Genomic DNA, 23,061 nt, shown 5'->3' with positions numbered 1-23,061 from the left:
ACCTATAGTCCTTTGTCCACTGCTAGAGGAACGTAGCAGTGGGTTGTTTTACAAGCCGAAATGAAAAACGACCAGTGTGAGTGTTTTCACCAGCAGATCAGGCTGACCAAACCAAAACCTTTTTGTTAGCGTAACTAAACAGAAATGTTTTTGTTTTTTTTTTGCTTTCAGGTTTCAAAACATTTTCAAATAATGGAAACCAATAGAGTTACTTAAGTGTTGTTTTGAGACATTCTCAGTATATTTCAACCTTATAATATAGTACAACCTTAAAAGGGGGTTATTTATTTAGTTTTTTTAAGACAGTGGTTATAGAAACATTATGCCTAAACCCTTTTCACTAGTATATACAGTACAACCTTTTTTGCTCAGTTATTTTTCTCTGTTTTTATCACTTTATCTCATTTTCAACAGAAAAGCACACACACACACACACACACACACACACACACACACACAGAATGCTCTTGTATAAGAGTCGAAACAGAAACTTAACTGGTGGCAGGGACTCGTATGGTCGTGTACTTGAGTGACTCGTAAGTAAACCTGCTCACACCTGCTCATGCCACTAATCATGATTCACGGCGTGTTTCACTCGCCTACGGAGACGCATAGTGGCACCACATGGCGCCCACACGGTTCCGTATGCTCACAAACTCGCGGGGATCTAGTTATCCAGCTAGCAGATGACACACGCTTTGCACTGCTTTTACTGCGACGCAGATTGACTGAGTACACTGAGTAACTTCAGCACCGCAGACAGCTCCGCTCCTCGGCTGTCCGGCCTGTTAGAACAGCTATGATTCAGACAGCTCCTCTGCGCACCTTTCCCCTGCGCTATTAATGGACCTGCTATCGTGCTGCCGTGCAGTCGTGATCTGTAACGGTCCAGAAAGTGCACACACACACACACACATACACACACACACACAAGGAATTGTTTGTGTGTGTGTGTGTGTGTGCGTGTGAGGTATTGTCGTCGTGTTTGTGTTTCTTGCACGTGCGTCTTCTTTCTCCCTCTAGGCTGGAGGGATGCACGGCACGTAATGCACCCCAGCACGTCAGGTGAGCGCGCGAGTGAGTTGGGGAAACGAAAAACATCACGACTTCGGACGAACCTACGACTGGAAACGGTTAAAAGGGGAGAAACACGCGCACCGTGCTCGCTGCTGCATTACATCATTCACCTCCCTCCCCACGCTCACCACCATCAGTCCAGCTTTAGCGTTGAAAGCCAAACACTAGGTGGCATCATCAATGAGCAGAGGAGGAAGAGCAGGAGGAGGAGGAGGAGGAGGTTGGAGGGGGGTTTGGAATCGTGCCTTTCGCTGAGGGACATTTCGACCGAGGAGAAGCGAGCGAGCGAGCGAGCAAGCAGGCAGCGCTGCATTCGCCTCGCGCAGCTCAGGGACGAGAAGAGGGGACACGGCAGGGAACAGGGCGCGCGCTCGCCATGCGCAGGTGACAGATGCAGCGTCCTGCCAGCAGACTGCTTCTCTCGAGCTTAATCTCTGACCCCTCGAAGCTCCCAGACACCTGGCTGTAGAGGAACGGTTCGACTCTCTGTGCTCCCTGGACTCTCTCTCTCTCTCTCTCTCTCTCTCTTTTCGGGGTCCCGGGAAGTCCTGAGGATGCTCGCGCCCCGCCGCGCTGCCTCCGCTGGCCCTGCCTCTGCTGCTGCCGCCGTGGCTGCTGCTGTTGCTGGGACCCGTCCTGGCGATCTGCTGCTGCTGCTGCATGCGCGTGCCCCCAAAGCTCCATGGCTCCCTCATTAGGGGTCCCCTCGCGAAACAGGTGTCAGGGAAGTGACGTGGGCAGGCCCGGAAGCCGGAGGTGGGCGCTCGAGAGAGCAAGATGGCCGCGAAGTCCGACGGTCGGGGGGTCGTCACCGGCTTCGCCCAGCTGCACAACCTGGACGAGGTTGGCGCGGGCGGCTGCGGAGAGGACGACCCGCGCGCGGGCAGCTCCTTCCACATCTGCCACTGCTGCAACACGTCGTCGTGCTACTGGGGCTGCCGGAGCGCGTGCCTGCACTACCTGCTGGGCAGGCGGCAGCGGCGGGGAGGCGGCGGTGGAGGTGGTGGAAGAGTTGGAGAAGGTGGAGAGGAAGGAGAAGACAGCGCGCGCCAGCGGCGGCCCCCCGACGGCGAGGAGCGCCTCTGGCTGGACTGCTTGTGGATCGTGCTGGCACTGCTGGTCTTCTTCTGGGACGTGGGCACGGACGTGTGGCTGGCCGCCGACTACTACGCCAAGCGGGACTACCTCTGGGGCGGCCTCACGCTCTTCTTCGTGCTCGTGCCCTCCGTGCTCGTGCAGATCCTCAGCTTCAGGTGGTTCGTGCAGGACTACACGGGAGGCGGTCTGGGCGCCGTGGAAGGGCTGAGCAGCGGGCGCCGGGCGGCGGCGGGCTTGAGCGCGAGGGGTCGGTGCTGCCGCATCTCCGTGTGGCTCTGGCAGACGCTCATCCACATCTTTCAGATGGGACAAGTGTGGAGGTGAGTTCAGTTTTGGGGGTGGTGGTGGTGGTGGTGGTGGTGGTGGGCGCCCTCTACCCTCTACCCTCACACACAGCCCACTTTACTTTCTGTTGGGTCGCCGTCACCTGGTTTAACCCGAGCGAGCGGAGCGCGTCATGCTCTCCCCCTCCTCCACAGGCGCACCGTTGCGCAAATTCGCGCAGCGCCTTTTACGCATTTCCATCCAGCGCTTTGAGAGGTAGACTCTCAAAGCCCAGAGCCTGACGATGCACATGGGGTTATTTGGAGGGATGCTGTAGAAGAAACCCCTTTTAGTTCAGTACACAAGCTTTCAGTGGACCTTGCAAGGGTCTTTAAAGAGGGTCTTCCATGCAGGTTGTGAAGAAGCCTTTTATAGGTTACAACCCCGTTACGTAATCTAAAAGATATGTACCAAAGAACCGACTGGAGGACCATCTACCACCCCTTCTAAGGGAGTGTGTAATCGGGGCGAGTCTGAGCCTGGGTGTGAGTGAGTGAGTTGGAAGAGTGTGTGTGTGCGGCTATGAATGCTGAACAGGCTAGAGTAGGGATGATGAGGCGCGCGTGCACGGTGCATCTGAGGACCCATCACACACACACCATCCCTGTGACCCGCGATGAGGATCCGCGATGTGTAAAACAGAGAGAACAGGGAAGGATGTGGACTGAAGACTACCTTCCTGTTCTTTCTGTTTTACGCATCTCCGCTCCTTACCACAATGATGAGTCACAATGATGGTGTGTGTGTGTGTGTGTGTGGGGGGGGGGGGGGGGGGGGGGGGAGAGACAGAGAGAGGGAGAGAGAGAGTGAGGGAGTCCTGCGTAATGTCTGTGTCTGGTGAGCAGCACAGTGAGTGCATGCAAAGCAGCGGACTGAACATCAGACTGTGTGTGTGTGTGTGTATGCGCGCGCGCGCGTGTTGTGTTTGTGTGCGTGCTAGACTACTCGGGGAAAATCTCTGCAGCAGACAGACGCAGTGCCGGCATGTGTGTGTGTGCGCGCGCGTGTGTGTGTGCGCGAGCGAGCGAGAGGATTAAATAAATGTGACTGGCTGTTTATTTTTGTGAACGCGCTCGAGGTATAGCTTAGCGCGGGCTCGCGCGTCCGTTTGTGCAGCTGTTTTAAAAAGCCACGCTCGCGCTGATCAATGCCTCACGACTGTCATGATGTCATCGCTTTCGAGGTGGCGTAGTCTCTTTCTCTCTCTCTCTCTCTTTTTCTCTATCTCTCTGTCTCTCTCTCTCTCCCTCTTTCTCTCTCTCACTCGCTGTCTCTGTCTCTGTCTCTCACTCTCTCTCACGCTCTCTCTCTTGCTCGGTCTCTCTCTCTCACACACACTCACCGTCTCTCTTCCTCTATTTCCCTCTCTCACTCACTGTCTCTCTGTCTTTCTCTTTATCTTGCTCTCTCTGTCTCTCTCTCTCTCTCTCTCTCTCTCTCTCTCTCTCTCTCTCTCTCTCACTCTCTCTCTCGCTCTCACACACTGTCTCTCTCCCTCTTTCCCTCTCTCACTCTCTCTCTCACACTCGCTGTCTCTGTCTCTCACTCTCTCTCTCTCTCTCTCTCTCTCTCACACACACACACACACACACACTCACTGTCTCTCTCCCTCTATTTCCCCCTCTCACTCACTCTCTCTGTCTTTTTCTTTATCTTGCTCTCTCCGTCTCTCTCTCACTCTCTCTCATACACACACAAACTCAGTCTTTCTCTGTGTCTCTCGCTCTCTCTGTGTGTCTCTATCTCTGTGTCAAGCTCTCTGTCTGTCTCCCACATGCACACACACACACACACACACACACACACAGGACGCACACATGCACACATTACTTCTCATGATTCTATGATTGCGATAACAAATTAATTAATTAATGAATTCATTAATTCATTCATTTATTCCAGTCCTGACAGTCCTGAAGAAAACTGCATGGCTAAACACACTGCTTCACCCCCTCTAAACAAACAAACTAACAAACATATAAACAAATACCTGTGTGTAATGCACATAAATCTGAATGCTGTAAAGAATAGGGATGCTTTCATTAGCCAACAAGCTGAAGAACATACAGTGCTCGTCTTAAGTGGTCTTCCATTTGTGTGACTGAAAGGATGGATTCACAGCAAAGACCACTTCAGGATCCGCCTCAAGATTCCTGTTTAAATGAGATGGGCAGCATTGCTGCATTAATGAATGTAATGCACCTGTGTTCTGAAGTGTCTGTATCTTAAGCTACTGGTGCATCGTCCTCTCTTAGCCTCAATGTAACCAAATGTATTGTTTGAAGCCGGCATCTGCCCACATATATACACTATACTGAGTGCTTATTATAGCCATCGCCACATTAAAGCCACTAAGGTGGCGTGGAACCGCTCAGACATTCATTATTAGGCTCAAGTTTCCATCAGAGATGTAGCCTAGAGCATCAGAAGCATAATGTGCCAGCAGATCTGCAGGACTTTCCATAATGCTCAAAAAAATTGCGTCTTGCGATTTATTTTACTATTTAAATACCAAAAATTAGAATCAGGTGCAGCACATCAGCAACATCGTTAGTAGGGATTTTGAAGGACTCTGTCTTATTTAAACCGTAGACCTTTAGTTTGCTTACTCTTGATAGTTAAAGTGAGTGTTATGAGCATGGTGAGATCCAAAGAGCTCTCTGAGGTCTTCAGAGAGAAGGTTGTAGATGCAGACTAGTCTGGGAAGGGATTTAGGAAGATCTCAGAACACACTGTCCGCTAAATAATTTAAAAGTACAGTCCAACAGCAGACCACAAAATGTGTAAAGAAGTCTCCAATCCTAAAAGTTCATCACAGGATCTACAGGTAGCTCTTGCCACAGCTGAAACCAACCATCAGAAAGAGACCACACACGTTTGATTTTCATGGGAGGTGTGCAAGGAGGAAACCCTTGTTCCTAGGTGGGAATATCATGGTTTGGGGGGGTTGCTTTTCTGCAGTAGGGTCTGAAGGGCTCTTCAACATAGAATCCAGTAGGAATTCTTTACTGAATCAGAGGACATTTGAGGGAAATGTGAGACCATCTGTCTAAAAACTAAAGCTGAAAGAATTCTGCATGGAGGAGTAGGAAACACTCTCCCAGTTGACCAACATGGGGCCCATTGACAAACCTCCTCAGCTTCTCAGTTATGCTAACCAAAAGTAGTTATTTGATGGCATTGTCCAAAGAACCATTTGTAGCATGCTTTCAGTGATAAGGGCTCTTGGACAACGTAACAAATTGGGCGACAGTGTCTCTAGCTGATGAGGAAGCCACTCCTCCAACTCCTCAGAGTTTTGTTCTGCTGTCATGACGCTAGGCCTGTCTGTAGCACAGTCACCAACAGCAGCCACCACAGCAGCTCTGCAGGCGAGACCCCAGGCTGATCCCACTAACCTTAGCTGTACTAGCCAGACAGGGTGAGCGCTGTGGGGGGTAGAGGGGAGGGAAAAATGCCTGAGGCGTGTTTCCCCAGTCAGTTATGCACCGTGCACCGAGCCCTTGGGCTGTGGAGACATGAAAACCTCTGTGTGTGTGTGTCTTGGCAGTCTGAGGAGCTTTGTAATTCAGCTGCACACACACACTTATTGCTATCACGATCCACCTGACGTACTCCGTCTGTCTGACATGCTCTGTGTGTTTCTGCCGCATTCCAAGGCTGTGTGAATCTCTGGGGAGCAGAGTGCATGCTCGCTGTGTTTTTTCTTTTTTTCCCAGGGAATAGCGATAGTGAGGAGAGTCTGCCTCTGTTAAAGATTTTCCCTAGCTATTTCACTGAATACCACAAAGCCATGACCATTCCACCCTGTTCAGCAACATCGCTCCTAGGCCCTCTTCACTGGGCACTATGTGGTCAGGAGTGAACATGACATCTTACCCAGCCCACTTTCTCCACAGTTTAGTAAATTCCATTCCCTACCCACTGGCTAGGGCTCTCCTATCACACAATGCTACCAGTGCTGGGAGGTTGAAGTCTAGGATGTGCTTTCTCTCCTCTCTTTTTGCGCTGATATTTCTAGCCTTCTTTTGAGTCATCAAGTCATCAATTATATCATCCCGCCCTCCTCTCCATCTCCTACGTCTCAGTGGGAGACCTTCCCATGCAGTAGCCCAGGCACAGACTGGCTATTGGAAAGTTCAGGAATTTTCCTGATGGAGAAACCTCTGGCTGGCGTTGCAGGGAAGGTGCGGCAACTGAGGAAAAAGACTTGTGTGCTAAATTAAATTAGCAAATGAGTCTGCAGGTGACAATAAGTAACCACTCCCCTGATCTAAACATTCTTTGACAAGATAACGCTCATATTTCTGCTACCTAAGTCTCATATTGCAGCTCAACAACATTTGGCCATGGGTGGCTATGGCAACACCAGGGATCAAATCTGTAATAGTCCCATCAAAGGCCCAGCGCTTAGATGGCAGTCCAACTTGGGACTACATGGCTTTACTTTTTTCCAGAAGTGATACTGTGGATGTTTCAGTCGGTTTCCTTTCACTGCATTTTAGCAGTTTTGTCTCTTATTATGAGCAATATGCAGTTTACGCTTCAAAATATCAAAATTTCTATAGGAGATGCCTTGATTTTATAAAGGACCACTTTTGGAAAATATAGATATATTAGATATATGCATGCATGAAGAATGCTTTAAAGGTTTACAGAGGTCAATGCAAAGATTCTTTACCAATGTAAAAGGTTTGTCATACCCACAGCTCTTTTATAAAACAGGGTCTGTATGGAACCAAAAATGGGAATCTTTGTATCACCTATATTTTTAAGAGTGTGGGTTTGATTTGGTTGAATTCATTCATGAAGCGCAATATGGTCTTTGTTCAGGTTGGAATACCTGTGGACACTGCAAGCCTCACTGAGTGCCAGATGTTACATTGTAGTCTGCTGGTTGCTGCTGTTGCTGAGTAGGAGGAAAAAATCATCTATTGTGGAGCGCTGGTAAGAACTGTATATTGGGGAAAAAACCCTGAGACAGCATGCACATTTAAAATAGGACAGTGTGTTTTGTACCCAAAACAGCACAGAGCGAGATAAGAAAATACAGGTGCATTCCTGCTGCAATAGCTTTCAGGAAGACACACATGTGGTTCAGATAAGCCAAGAAGTTCAATACACATATACAGACAAAAGAAAATCATTCATGCAAATGGTTTGATCTTTTCTCTGAACATTTAGGTTACTCTCACTTAAACACACTATGATAGCCTAGGGGCGGAACTGCCATCAGTCCCACAATCTGCAACTTGGCAAGTTCCAGAAGACTGAAGGATGCTATTTGGTTGTTCTGCAGTTGGAACAGCACTGTGGTGTGAGCTACATTCTGGGATTGGCTGTCCCAAGACCACACAAGTTACCATCCGACGCATCCTTAATAACATGAGTGGAGCAAGAACACATCTGGGCATTTGAATGGAACAGAATTTTGGCTGCAGCTGATGACATTTCACATGTCCAGAAGAACAAGAACAAGTACAGGTGAGAATGCAGACTGGGACTCAGCTGATGACTTTTGCCAATAGGCTAGGGTTTTCTTTATAGCAGTTTCCTTAAGGAAGCCTGATGTTTCACTTATACGTCTCAGTAAAACTTTGTTGTTCACCTGCACTGGCATCTCTGTGTTCCCAAGCTCGTATTGGGTTTCCCAGTGAGTTCGATTGGGGTCTTTATGTTTTGTTTTTGTTGTTTGATCAATGCCGTACTAGAATCATTTTGGCTTTGTTCAGAAAAGCAGTTGAAATCTGACTTTTCCGTCATGTTTGAGCAGCAACACGCATTGTGTTTCAAATGTAGTGTGAAAAGCTGATTGGTCATATTGATTTGTCCTGCAGTGTGAACCAAGCTTTCCAGTTCTCTAGAACCTGCTTGTTACAGACCCATTTTAATAAATGCTACAATACCACACTGGTCTACCTAGCATTCACTCCCTAATGGACCTTAATCACCCAGCCTTAATGCACATGTTTACACATGCAAATACATGTATTTTGTATTATTTTATATTTATTGTATTTATTGTTTTCGAACCCTGTCTCATGTCCTGTCTATTGTCCTTGCACTATTGTATCATGTCCTACCTCTTCTGCACCAGAGACTAAGCCTAACAGTGTTTTGTTGTACTGTACAAACCTGTATTAGTATACTGACAACAAAGCTGAATTTAATGAGAAGGGAATGTGAAGAACCTTCATACAGTCAGAAAAAAAAACTCTATATAATGCAAAGATTCTTTACTAATGAAAGTTGTTTTTTTATTTTACAGAATTCTACATCTAGGACATAACCCATTTAGCAGGTTTTTATTTGTAATATTGCACAGAACTGCCAATAGAATAGGACTCTCTGGAGCAGATAGATACACATAAACCTATAAGCATCATGCCTAATACCAGACATGAGCTAGAGGGACTTGTTCTCTGTATCTATGTCCTTAAATGTTCTGGTTGGTGACCATCCAACATCCTGACCTCACTAAATAACACTCTTGTTGCTGAATGCAATCAAATCCTCACAGCAATTCTCCAAAATCTAGTAGAAAGTCTTCCTCCCTGGATAGAAGAGACAGTTACTCCAACAAAAGCAGAATAAACTCTTTTTTACTATCCTTGGTTTCAGAAGAAAAAACGAGCAGGTGTCCCAATACTTTGTGGTGTTGGCGCAAAACCCTGCCCTGCAGGAATTTAGACCACTTCTCTACACCAGCTGGTCGTGCTTTGTTTGTCACTGGCAACACATGTTTGTCTGAAACGCAAAGAACAACAAATGTTAGGTCAGTAAGATGACGTAAGAAATCTGACAGTTGCCAAGTGACACAGAAAACCCTAAAGTACATGTTGCGGGAAGTCTGTGTCACATGTCACAACAGTTACTCAGGCATGAATAGAATAGAAAGAGAGGCAGAAAGTTGGAACGGGGCCTTGACATGAGGAATGAGAGTCATTGTGTCACATTAATAGCTTGCTCTAGATGCTCCAATGGCCGCCTGTTGTTCTCCCATCCCTTCAGTCCTTTAGAACAGTAGATTACATGCACTCTAGACTCTTAAAAAGAAAGCTTTGTACAGTTTGGCTGTACAGTTCTATGAAAAATTATTAGTATAGAACCTTTACATTAAAAAGGTCTTCACATTCGCAGGGGTGCAAGGTTTTCACACATGTATTAATGGAGATGAGATTTGGTCTAGTGTTTGTGATCATTGTTAGTCTAGCATCTCCTGTTCTAAATTAGAGAAGCGCATGTCCGATGAGCATGTTTTGGCTGATCAGCTGCATCTGGGGTCAGTGAGAAATCATTGTTAATTAGATATTTGCTGAACCATTACTTAACAAAAGTCCACTGAGTTTTGTTTTACTGAATGACCTACGATGCTTGACCCACAAGGCCTGTGCTACCTGCTGGCTGGTCGATATGCAGTCATATGCTACAGCCTCTGTAGCTAAAGAAATATAAAGGACTGCTAATATGCTGGTAAGAAGCCAAATAAAAACCCAGCTATGACTGACAAGGTTCAGTAGTGGTGGTGCACCGTTCTACTGTGCAGTGTTGCTTGCACAAACATAATCATAATGGAAAAGAAATCTTACCTGCAACCTGATGGTTTAAAACATACATCCCCAGCACTGTTATGCCTTCCAGTGAATGGTTGTTTAGGGAAACTAAAGGTGGAACATCTGTGGCGTCATATAGTTCCTTTTGCCACCTTAAATGCTTGAGAATATACTAGATTTTTTTTTTTCCTTTTACCCCCCCGCCATCCCCCGGTCCTTTCCCAATCCACTAGTTAGTCATAATGTGCTCCTTTGCCTTCGCTCCCTCTCCGCCTGTGTTCTTTTCACATAAAGCTCCACTTGACCTCCATTTCTGTCAAGGAAACTGGAGCATCTGTCGGCCTCCCCATTATTGCAGAATTTTTTTTTTTTTCGCCCCCATCTGTGATGGTTAGAGTGTACCACCAAGCCCTTCTCTTACTTTCTCTCTTTCTCTTTCCCCCAGTTGTCCCTGCACCGTCTATCAGCTCTCCTAAACTCAAACGGACACATGCAGTGTCCCAATTCTCTTCTCTGTCCCCTCTCACTGTCAGCCCTTTCATCTGAAGCTATGGTGGGGTCCCTTGGTGGTCAGCGCAGCAGTATTTTGGCCCTTTCATTGGTGAGGCAATGTGAGTGCTCAGCTGTAGAGGCGTATGGTTTCAAGGCTTTATCCCCACCAGACCTGTATGTTATTCATGTTTCACTGAGGTGTTGATTAAATATCACTCATGGAATTAGAGCTTGGTTGGTTAAACAGTGCTAACAGTGTTAGTGGATTCCTCTATTTATATTTGTACACATTAACCCCACCTGCCTAATATTAAGTAGGCTCTCTCTTGAAAGCTCTTCCTGTATGTTCTGAGGTGGGGCCTCCATGGTTTGCACCCATGACCCTGTTGCTGATTCACAGGTGGTTCCTTGCTTGAGCCACTTTTGGTGGGTACTGACCACTGCATACCGAAAACACCCCACAAGACCTGCTGTTTTGGCTCATGTACTCCACAACACCTTTACCATGGTGATTATATAACCTGTGTACAAATGTGAACTTCTGTGAAGGCAATTGGTGAATGTTAAGTAGCTGAATTCCTCCATAAAAAGGGCTATCGGGGGTTTTTGTTAAATAATCGTTTTGTTGATCCTGACATAGCAGGTTGTTGTTCTCTGGTTTTTCTACAATGTTGGCCCATTTTCTGTGCTGAAAATGTGAAAAAAAACTGTTCCAAACACTCCTCAACACACACACACACACAGTTGGTGGTCGAAACCAGTGGGGAGTGTGCTTGAAGTCAGTGAATGCCAGACAGTGTTGCTTTTCCCCCCCGACTGGTGATTAATTTAAAGCCTCACAGAAACAGTAGCATGTACTGATTTAAAAGTGACAATGAAAAGTACCAGAATCCTCTCATTTACATTCTCTCGCTCTCCCTCTTCGCAAACACAGCAACCTTCCTTCTGACATAATGTGAATCTGGCAGTTGTTCTTTACTGTGTGTCAGTGTTCATGATAAAAGGACCAATAGAAATGCTCCAAAAATCCTTTAATATTGACTTCCAAAGGTGAAGCTGCCCTCCCCCCCTTTTCTGTAAAGTTGGCATTTTGGAGGTCTAAGGTGTTTGACTGACAGCTGTGATATAAAAAAAAAAAAAACTTTCAATGGAAATCAATGTAAAAAAAAAAGAATAACACACCTCTCAGATCTTTACATGCGCAGTTGTTGTGGTGTTAGTTAATTCATCTGTGTATATGTACAGAACATACAGTACAGATACTGTATATATCCATGCAGACACATGAACACTGTTTTTTTTTTATTATTATTTGTATTTTTTTTAGGGGAACGCAGAGGAGAGTGGTGCTGGTGGTGTGTCTGCTGAAGAGCAATAGATATAGTTCGACAACCTTGTCAAGTGCTCTTTCATATAGCAGCCACTGGCAAACCCTGCAGCAGACCATTCAGGAGCCTCCACACATTCACCTGTCTTCAGAAGCAGCCAGCCCACACACACATACACACAAACAAACACAGAAAGAGTAAGTTAGAGAACAGGTGTACCCAACATTCTGTCAATATTAACCTTTGTATTACCGATAATGCACTGATAATTCATGCAAATGAACATACTTACACATCACATACAAATATTCCACTGCAAAAATAATAACACCTGGGCAGATGAAAGCATGTTTAATGATGTAATGCATCTATTCTCTGTTAAGACATGGTTCTACAATATTGTCAGATTATATTGCCTTTATTTCTTCCCTCAGGTGTTATTTCCTGAAACTAGCAGAATTGTACACAAAATGTAGGCATCTGTTGTAAGGATTTGATTGCGTTCAGCCTCAAGATCAGACACTGGTGTTGATATTTAGTTCTGGATGCCAAGCGTCACTTCACCTCAACCAGAAGTGATTGGATGGAGCTCAATCATTCCAGAGCATGAAGGGTGTGATAGGCTGGGGTGTGATAGTGGGAATTGGCAGAAATCAAATAGGGGAGGAAATCTGTTGCTGCTGTGAATTGCACTGTGTGACCATCCTGGTCAGTCCCTTTATGAGCGTTCCTTTAGTGTTTTGATGATTCAAGGATAACATGATCCTATGACCCACCAAAAGGTTGGTAACAGTACTGTGTGTTTAAAATTTGGCAAGATGTATAAAACACATAACAGGTAGCAATACATTCAAAATATGCTGTTTTGTTTAGGTCCTGCAGCTCTAACACACACACACACACACACACACACACACACACAGTCTCTCATGTACAGCCACCATTTAGAGCGTGGCCTTCCTCAAGGCTGTTCAAGGCAGCCATTGTTCTGGCTCACTAAAAGCTTTTCAATGCAGACCCCCTGCCTGCACCGCTATCATACGCGTGCAAATTTCTATATGCTCATATCAGTCAGCTGTTATTGTGTTTAGCAGTCGCATGGCCTCGTGATATATAATCCATATATGCCAGTAAGCATGATGAATTGTCACAGCATGTGCGCTAAGGCTCAGTTCTGGCCCAAACTGCAGAGAGGAGGATAAAATGAGTGATGAAGTCACGTGGGCATCATCTGCGGCAATGAGTGCCAAATACACAGTTGATACTTATGAGTAATTTGCGCATGTTTTTGCTTGTTGGTGTTAAGACTGTAATGGCTTATTTGCGCGAGCTTGTGTCGGCTTGGCTGTAAATTGTAGTGACTAATTTGCGAGTCTGTTTACCAATTGGACCGCAAAGCGCAGTGAATAATTCCAATGTGTTCTATCACACCATCTGGGTTTAAGATTATGACTGTTTTTGTTGTTGTGCACCAGTGCTCCTGACAGCTAACAAGTTCTGGACAGTTTCTGGAGCTGCATGAGAAACGCAGAGCGCTAGATGGAGCATGCTTGTGGACATGTCTTACAAATACAGCCTGGCTTGTGAAAACTCCCATTTCTCTCGTCTTGAGCAGTCTCCAAGCTGCCACACTATGTGTATTCTTGCATCGCATGATGTTTGTCAAAGTTTAGGAATTTCTGTACTGTATACACACCGACCACCCATGACATTAATATTGTGTAAGTCCTCCTCGTGCTGCCAAAACAGCTCTAACTCATTGAGGCATAGACTCTACAAGACCTCTGAAGCTGTCCTGTGGTGTCTGGCACCAAGACGTTAGCAGCAGATCCTTTAGCAGCAGTGCTGTAAGTTCTGAGGTGGGACCTCAATGGATCGCTTCACTGAGCCTTAGGTACCCTTGATCAGTGGTTTTAATATAATGGCTAATTGGTGTAAATTCACATATCTTGGAGTGACCCAATGGTAATAACCTCGGTCAGCCACTGCATGGTCTTATGCCTCCTCTTTAGCAACTTTCTTTGGATTAATAACTCTCTGTATTGCACCTGTATTGTGCAAGCCAATGGTTGGGCCAGATAGCAAATTTGCTCAATGTTCTGCCTACCCCAAGTACTGTCAGCCAGCCAAGACACAGCTGAAGTCTGAATTTGCTTCTGTAGTTTTGCCCCAAGGCTAATGTAGCCAACAAGCAATGGAAGCTTGGAGCCACCTGTTAGCAAACTACACACCTAAAGAATGTTGCATGCTGTTGTCATGTTGTTAAGTAATCGAGAGTAGAGCTGCTTATGTGGTTTCTGAAGGGATGTGACATTTTGTTACCTGTAAAAATGGACATGTATATTGCATCAGTAAAATAGTAGTAGCAACCAAAACTCGATTTGAGGTGGTGCCAATTTAAACATAATGCTATTGGATGCTTCCACTACTCATTAGCTACATATTATCCATGTAGCCGCTGTGCAAAAGAAGCAAATTTCACACCTTAAACACATTTTAGCTCATCAGCTCTACTTGGGGTTAAAAGAAAATGGTGTCAGTTTGATTTCTGGCCAAACTCATCACTTAAACAACACGTCCTACACCTTCTAATTATCTTCTATAAGACTGCACGCCTCAGAAACAGGCCGTTCTTTTTATCATGGTCTTTTTGTAGCTTTTGGTTCGGCACCAAACAAGATTGGAAATGATTTATCAAGTTCTTCATCTGTGATCGCACGTCAGCCGAAGCAGAAGGCCTGTGCGGACGCATGCGGTGGTTCCTCTGTTGTGCAAAGCCGTGAGCAGCGCTCCCAAACATTAGCACTCCTAAGTGATCCCAAAGTGTCACAACGTCTTTCTCTTCAACTTGCCGCTGCCTTTAAACTGGAAACCTGACAGCTCTTCAGTCCTATGCCTCCAGGTTTGATGTTTGAGGAGCCGTGCCCAACACACTTTTGTAGGGGGAACTTTTGGAGATTAGGCCATGTTTAATCAGCGGGGGTCTTTGAAGAAAAAACATAGAGGGAAAATGTAGCATTTATCTGTGAGCCAGGAAATCCTTTACGCAGAGGAGAGCAAAAGATCCCCAAGCCAAGCGATTCTGTTGCTTCGGCAGTGTGAACGTACTGGCTTATATTTATTTTCTGCTATTTTTGTTCATGTGAGTGGGACAACTGAAGCCAATTTAGACATTCCTGCACAGCTAGCAGGGATTCCCTGCTCTCTGCCTGTACTATCCGCACCTAACACTGCCTAACACTCGCCTAATCTGCAGATTCACTTTTTTAAGCAATTAGACCATGCAAAAAAGCTTTAGCGCAAGTTTGGGAGTAGTTGGACTGCAGTGCTAATGCATTATCCGTTTAGCATGCTGGCAGTGGAAGAAACTCTGAGAAATCTTCAAATCCCTTGTGCCTTTTTTCAGTGGATATTTACACTTTTGCAATAGGATGGACAGCTACCATCCAGTGGAAGCGTGTACTTACCTTCTAATACTGTGTGATTTGTTTATGCTATTTCTAAGACTGTATGAAAAATGAACATCAGCATTGTGCAACAGCAGACAACACCTGTCATTTCCAGTCAAAATGGCCATCAGGTACAGGTTTTTAAATTTTCAGCATCAGAAGGAACAATCTGGAAACATACCCACCAGAAAATGACTCGGAAGCCTCAACAACTAAAAATCACTCGCTTTCAGTATGTCTGCAGAAATCTGCTGGGAGATTTTTCTGTTTCTGTTTCTCAGTAAAAGCTTCTTGACCAGCTTCACATCCCTTTTGACCCACACCGTTGTGTTTCTACTTCTCTCACAGAAGAAGAATGGAAAGAAACATCTTGGAGACATCCAAGCTTACTATGTTTCTATGATTTACTGTTATTTTGGAGACAATGTCTCTGAAAATATATGTTTTGTCTATTTCAAAAACTCACAGAACTCACATTCTTATTTATGATATTAGTATGTTCAAGCATTTATGTACATGACCTCTGCTCTGGCTGCCCTGCATATACCTCATTCGAAAGGGCAGCCCTTACAACTTCAGTGCCTTCAGACCCTGAGTCTGTGGCCAGGAACACAATTGTCCTCACTTTCTCTGGGTGGGTAGGATGGTCCTGAGCATGATGAAATGAGCTGATGTAACAGAACTGGGTTCTCCTCCAAGCATGTTGAGCTGAACCAATGACACTGCATTAGCAGCAGTTTAAAAGTATTGGGTGGCTTCATGTGATTCGGAGAAAGCACTGTAAATACCTTCTCCATCTATCTCCATTTTTGCAGTTTTTCAAAACTGCCTAATCTGGCAGTTGTACTTCATCTGTCCACATTTTATGATGAGTGGGCCAATACAAATGCTCCAAAATGACCTGTAATTAAAAAGATTTTTAATTTATTACAAGCTAAGAATTTAGCTACTTCTTTAAAGTTCGCATTTTGAAACGTTTACCCTCTCAGCACTGGTAGCATTGTGTAATGGGTGGGAATTGGAAATGGATACATTAGGGTAAAAAAGGATCTATTTTTGCAGCTTATTTGTCCATATCATCGCTGTCCAATGAAAAACATGTATCTTCAAAATGGTGACTTTACTAGAGAAGGCAAAAATGCTCTTAACTTGGAATGGAAGTCAATGTAAAATAGTTGATTGCAATTAATTTAGATGACTTCTGCTGGCCTGTTCCTCCAGAATTATTCACACAGTGTGTAGAGCAGCTACGGGGTTCAAACCATTGAGAAAACTGAGAACAGACAAAAATAAAGATACATGGTTTATATTGAACAGCAGCAATAATATTTGGACTTTTAAGGATTGCAGAGTGAGTGGTATGTATTAAACTGTAACAATTCCATGATATGGACCTTTTAAGATCCAAAACATGCATCTAAAATGGAATGCTACAAAATAAACAAATTACTCAAAGAAACGAGTAAGACTAAGCAAGCTGCAAGTACTGGAGTACATGTGATACATTACTTATCTCCACTGCACAGAAATGTGTGTGAGACATGACTGCGAGCCGAGGTGGCAGTGTGTAAAATGCATTCAGTGCTGCATGTTAAAGTGTTGATTAAGAGTGCTTTTTTCATTCCTGCCGTGATGGAAGAGCCTCCGATTATAATTCAGATGATAAGTAGCTTGCTGGAGGCTATCGGGGTAGCAGCAGCAGTTGAAGTGCTGCGATGTGGAAAAAGCGGAACATTTCTCTCTGGGTCCAGGGACTGCACTGAGACTCATCTGAATCTCTGCCCTGGTGCCAGCACTGACCTACTTTACACACGCAGTCGCGGCGTCCTGCAGTGACCAGTCAAGTTGTTTGGTGCTTAAATGTAAAAGCCTGTAATAGTAGCTCGACCTCTTGTACTTTGAGCTATGCCGAGACACATGTAGCATCTTGCCGTCATTCAGTCTGTCAGCAGCTTCAAGGAAATTGCTTTAAAGGTAGAAAAACACTTTTGGCTAAAGCACCAGCCCTATTGTAAGAGTGTTTTGAGCACAGGCCTGTTGTAAGAGTGTTTTGAGCACAGGCCTGTTGTAAGAGTGATTTGAGTCAATAGCTTTTCCGTTATTTTCTAAGCGCAAGTAAATTGCTGGGGGTTTTTTTGTACATTTTTTCTGTACATTTAACAGAAATGGAGTATTCCATCAACTACAATGGCCTTGTAAACTCATATGACTATACCGTCCTCTCTCTCTCTGTCTGTCTCTCGCTGTCTCTCTCTCTTTTTCTATGTAGGGGATTTTAGGCTCCGAGACTCTGTCGCTTGGTTTTTCTGCTGTGTGTATGTAATCCTAAGCATCCGGCAGATATGTTGACGTTGTGCTGACTCCAGCACCCAGGCTTGGCCTCGTGGGGGAAACTCGAAGAAAATCTCACGCTGATATGATGTTACAGATTCCTAATCCATGTAGGTTGAGCTCTTTACGGGAACCCTAATCTAGGGATTTCTGAGTGAAAAGGTACGCTCAAAAGGGAGATTTCACCCTTTGTGTTCACTTTCAGTAGCCGCACACTGTACTCTCCCTTCTCAGGGCAAGGGATTTTTCTCCTGTGTCTTGATTACGCAATATGACCTTCACAGAGGAAAAGAAGCCTTTTTCCCTCCCTGTCTGTAAGAGCTCCTCGCCTTGACTTTACTCCAAACATGTTACACACTTCCTAGTAGTTGGTGGTGAGAAAAGCTTAAGCAGTGGTAAGACAAATGGGGCACCAGCCTCAAATATTTCCTCTCAGTGTTAAGTGTGTATAGTCTTGCTGCTGGAACAAAGCATCATATCTCCAGAACATGGGAGAAGGGGAAAAAATCTGCTGAAGCAAATAAGACTTTGCTCCAAAGGATTGTGGACCATTTCCAGCTGTCTATTTATCATGAATGTTTCAATCTTTTTAATCTATATTCTAAAATGAAAAAATAAATAAATACAAGGTTACATGGGTTGTCCTTGCAGTGATAATGTATGTAGATTTTCACACCACTTGAAATAAGGTCACCTTCCCTTAGTGAATACATTGTGTGAACAATTTATAATGAATAGCCCAATAAAATGGTCCAAAAATGCTTGGATAATGTAAAGTCTGGTTACGATAAAGGGAATTCCACTGATTTTTTGCATAATTAATTAGTTTAGAACAAAGTCATTCAGAGAGGGTTGATGTGAAATGCTTTGTTCTTGAGAAAATCACCAAGTCAGCATTGTTCTCGGTGGTGGGGGCGGCAAAACAGACGCCTAAAGCATTTAATGCCTCTAAAAGCTACCTCACAGAAAGCAGTGCACAGATGTGTTTCCTCATGCCTCATGCCTAAGACATTTGGTCGAATAATTTTGAGGTAAGCTTATGGCCTAATAATGGCAGAAAGGTACATGCACAAAAAGAATGAAACCTGTTTCACTGTTTTATGCTTATTATATTATGCATATATATATATATATATATATATATTAGACTGGTTGTTTTGGATGGTAAATACAGTGGCTGGCTACATTTGTGTTGTAGACATCATGACCCTGTTAGGGGACATTGAACCAGTATGTGATCAGTATGTATTGATCCATTGATCAGTATGTATGTTGTCAACAGTGATATTTGTGTGTGGTGTTGTATGGATTTTAGTCAGCCCCACTTGTCTGTGGAAATGGTTTAGCCCAGTTTGATTAGAGGAGGGGCTACAGCTTGTGGGGAGTTGGAGGCCTGATAGGAGTACTGAATGGGACAGCCTTGTGGCTTTAGACTTATGCTTGTACTTATGTTTGTCAGAGAAATCTTGTAGTGGACTGATGTTCAAGTTGACTAAAACACACCAGCTGGGGTCCTGGTGTACATATCAGCTTTTAATTAGTTTGTTTTCCTGTTTGTAAAGTTTTACCTGGGTGAACACAATATCACTTGGGATTGAAACTATCTACTATCAATAGGATGAACGTAGATGTGGAAACTGAAGCCCTATAGAAAGTTGTGTTCTCATCCCTACACTACACCACTAGTTCTCTCCAGTGAAGGATATAAACATCAGTGTTCACTCTGGTCTTTGTTCTGTGTTGGTTCTGTTCTTTCAGTTTCTTTGTCTTTCAGGTTCCTTTGCACTGTAAGCCATTACATGTAGTATTTATAACAGCTACTTAAGATGACAGAGGTTGCATTTAACACTAGTTTCATATCTGTGTATGGAGCCGAGGGTGATGAAAAACGGTGTCTCTTTCCTTCTAAGCATATATTTTATTGAAAGCTGCTGACAGATATTACAAAAATGTGCTCCGACATGAAATTTATAATTTTTTGATGAGATACGAGGTCTTCCTCACACACACAGTGCCGAAGTACATTGCCACAGTAGACGTTTCCTCCTGTAACGCGCCATTTAAAAACTGAAGAACTGACATTGCACGGTCACACATGAGCACCCACAAGCAGTACCATCAGGACGCCACACCATTTTAACCTTGATACTCCAGTATGTCTGTCTCCATGACTCTTCCTCCCTTCCATCCACAGATACTCTCACACACACACATACAGTCTCCCAGTTTCATCCCTCATTGCCTCCTACCAGTCCTACTCCCCCTTGCTTTCCTCCATTCTCCTGTTCTCTCCCTATCTATCTCTCTCTCTCTTACGCGTGCAAGCTCAATGTCTCTCTACCAACACCACACCCGCCCATGCCCCCCCGCCCCTCTGCTGGCTTGTCGCTGGCGGCTGCTAGAAGGCGATGACAGTTGTATTAGCAGTCGATTGCAGGGTCACTCACGCTCAGCTCCTCTGAGACTCAACCACACAGAACAGCACAGCAGCACAGCAGAACAGGAAAGCTGGGGGGGGGAGCGTTCAAGCTCACAGCAAACTCTACCCAACGGTATACACAGTGACTTGTTTGTTAAAATCTGTTGTATTTGCGTGTCATTGGATGTTGTTTGTGTGTGTGTGTTGAAAGGACGTCGCTGTGCACTGAAATACCTCCACTTGACAAGTTGCAGAAGAATTCCTCAGCTTATAACCGCAGGGAACAAACAAAAAGCATGAAAGAGGATGGTTTAACATTTTGTCCTGCATACACTGAGGGAACGTCTTCATGCAGCAATGTGAAGTTTTGCGCTTGTACTTTTTACTCGAGGGCACAATGCTTGCAGCTTCAGCTAGGAATGAAACCATTTCATCTGTGGAACGGCATTGCCTTTATGAGGGCTGTCTAAACTCCAAAGTCCAATGTGGGAATGACTATTTCTAATTTTCGTTTGAATGGTTATTGGTAAGAGAGATGAAACAGTGCTCGAAGGTTGTAGTGTTCAAATCCCAGCACTGTCCAGAGCCTCCTGTTTTTGCCCTTAAGCAAAGCACTTACATGCCTCAGGCTGTACTGTGCCGCTCCCAGACTGAAGTATAGTTGGCAAAATATGGAGCACAAAATGACCCATTTCCCTTTTAAGTGGATCAATAAAGTCAAGTGCATGACTATATATGGTACACAGCTTTAGTTGCTTGAAACTAACTTGTAATCATGTCAAATGATCATTGAGTAAAACAAAAAAACAGATTGGTCTCTTAGAATAATAAAATGCTTATTTGCTGGTAACTACAGTTGGTTGATGAACTGATGTACACACAGACCTTTAGTAGTGCTTTTGCAGCCTTTTCTAACTTCATGCATCTCTATAGCATGTCTTCTGAAAGTTGTCTTCTCAAACTATCTTGAGAAGAACAGATTTGCCAGTAATTAGGCTCTGTGTGCCCTGTATTAATTAAAACCAGCTGTGAAACCCACACTTTCAGTCTCAACTCCTTAACTAAGAAACACATTTAGCCCTTGGAATAATCACTTACTTTTTCTAGCCTGCACTATGGATTCTCAGTTCTCAGTGTATGTAAACAGAAATCTAATTTAATTAGATTTCATTAATCTATAATTGTGACTTCAGTAATGATTAGACCACATTTTATTAGTAATTGGTGCAGAAACCCTTACTTTGTCCTAAAACTGTAGAGATAAACCTGAGAAACCACTCCAAAGGAGGTTTTCAATTTCCAATCGCTTGTGGTCAGAATTTCAAAATCCTTTTGAAAACCCTTACAGAACCCTCTCTGTAAGAGGGCAGCAATGTGGCCACTGAACGACAGAAGTAAATTAGAGCACAAACCCTATCTAGGGCATGAAAGGCACTCACTACTCCCTCCCCTGTGAAGAAGGACCCATGGGGGGTCAGTTGGTGGGGTGTCCTCTTCCTTCTGCTGAAGGTTTCTGCTCAGCGTCACACACAGCAGGGTGGCAATCACATCATCAAAGAGAGCAGGATAGTAAGGATCTAGAGGAAAGCGTCTAATCTCCCACCATAAGCACACTGATTTAGATGATGTCCTGCGGCCATGCCACAGCCTCAGGGTAAAGACAAGCTGCACGAGGATGAAGCTGGTGCACACTAAGCAATGTTCAGGTTTAACTTGGAGAACCTCCCTGTTTGAATGCTTTGGTGACTCTTAAATATCACAGGAAACTGAATTTCCACCATGTTATCTGAATTTTAACAGTTTCAGTCCATACAGGTCATATGTTGAATATAGAATCTGAATTGAGCAAAATGCTAATGTCATCTTGGAAGGCATCTTCCAAGCCTAGAACTCTCTATTTTTTACATTATTGGTCATATCTGAGTATGATTGTAGTACCATTTGCTGGATAGGCTAGGGAGTACAGATCATCTTTCAACTGTGATACCCCCCACCCCCCCTGAAATGAACTGGAATGCCATCAAAACCACAATTAAATAACAATATTGCCTCCAATAAATTTAGAACTAGTGCTGTTAATGTTAATGTGTTAACACACATGATTAATCTGCAAACTTGAACCTGTTAACCTTTTTTTAACCCAATTAAATGTCTTACCAAGTTTGGCCCCAACTTCCACCTGTAGGGCACTCTCTTTACAAAGCCTAGTGACGTATTGGTGGTTTTATTTAGCGATGTAAACACAGCGTCAGTACTTGAGCTCAGAGGGCAGATTACACTTTATTTATGCTGAAATATGGATTAAATCTCATAACTAACACTCATTCCCTCCCAATGACTGATCATTTATTTATCTCTTAAAAAGTTGTTTTTGTTAAAGCTTGTGTCCGAGCTTCAACACGTTCAAGGCTAAAGTTCTCAAAACTACACCAAGGCTGACAAGGGAATGGTCAAACAAAGGGGTACTTATTCAGAGACTAACAAGGGACACCTGGGACTAACAAGGGGGCGTGGCTACAGAGGAGGCACAGGTGGGAACACTGATGAGGCAGGCATGACTGAGATATTACAAGGAAAAAAGGATTCCTCTAGCCCATTTATTAGCCCCCCCACCCACCCACCCACCCAAAAATCAGGGATGTGCTAGCTAGCATTTCAACTTAAAAAAAATAAAAGTAATCATAATTATTTTATTGGATTAACAAACATTTTGACACCAACATGACTGACACCACTAGTTATAACATTACACACTACACTCTAAGCAGAAGGGGTTTTATGTCGTATTGAGAAAGATATTTACAGCATTTGGCTGAGGCTTATATCCAGCGCCAGTTATGGTTGAATCATGTCACACAGGAAGGTCAAATTAGTTTATGGAGTAATACCCAGGGACACCTATTTGTGTAGTGTGGTGTGCTTATCCAGCTGGGGAGTCAAACCCTAATCTTCCACAGGGAAGGCAGTGTTGTTACCTACTAAGTTACACC

At 44.3% G+C, this 23,061-nt stretch overlaps 1 protein-coding gene across 1 annotated transcript in view; it reads left to right on the top strand.

The window, feature by feature from the left end:
* Positions 1–563: 563 nt before the first annotated feature.
* xkr6b (XK, Kell blood group complex subunit-related family, member 6b) overlaps positions 564–23,061 on the top strand; it is a 66,534-nt gene continuing 44,036 nt past the window's right edge. The window contains exon 1 of the mRNA XM_072682713.1: positions 564–2,495. Coding sequence (XP_072538814.1) covers positions 1,855–2,495 — 641 coding nt within the window. The 5' untranslated portion in view covers positions 564–1,854. The remainder of the gene's footprint in view (positions 2,496–23,061) is intronic.

This window comes from Salminus brasiliensis, chromosome 1, assembly GCF_030463535.1.
Source record: "Salminus brasiliensis chromosome 1, fSalBra1.hap2, whole genome shotgun sequence".
NCBI lineage: Eukaryota > Metazoa > Chordata > Actinopteri > Characiformes > Bryconidae > Salminus > Salminus brasiliensis.
This window is presented reverse-complemented; position numbering and strand designations above follow the sequence as displayed.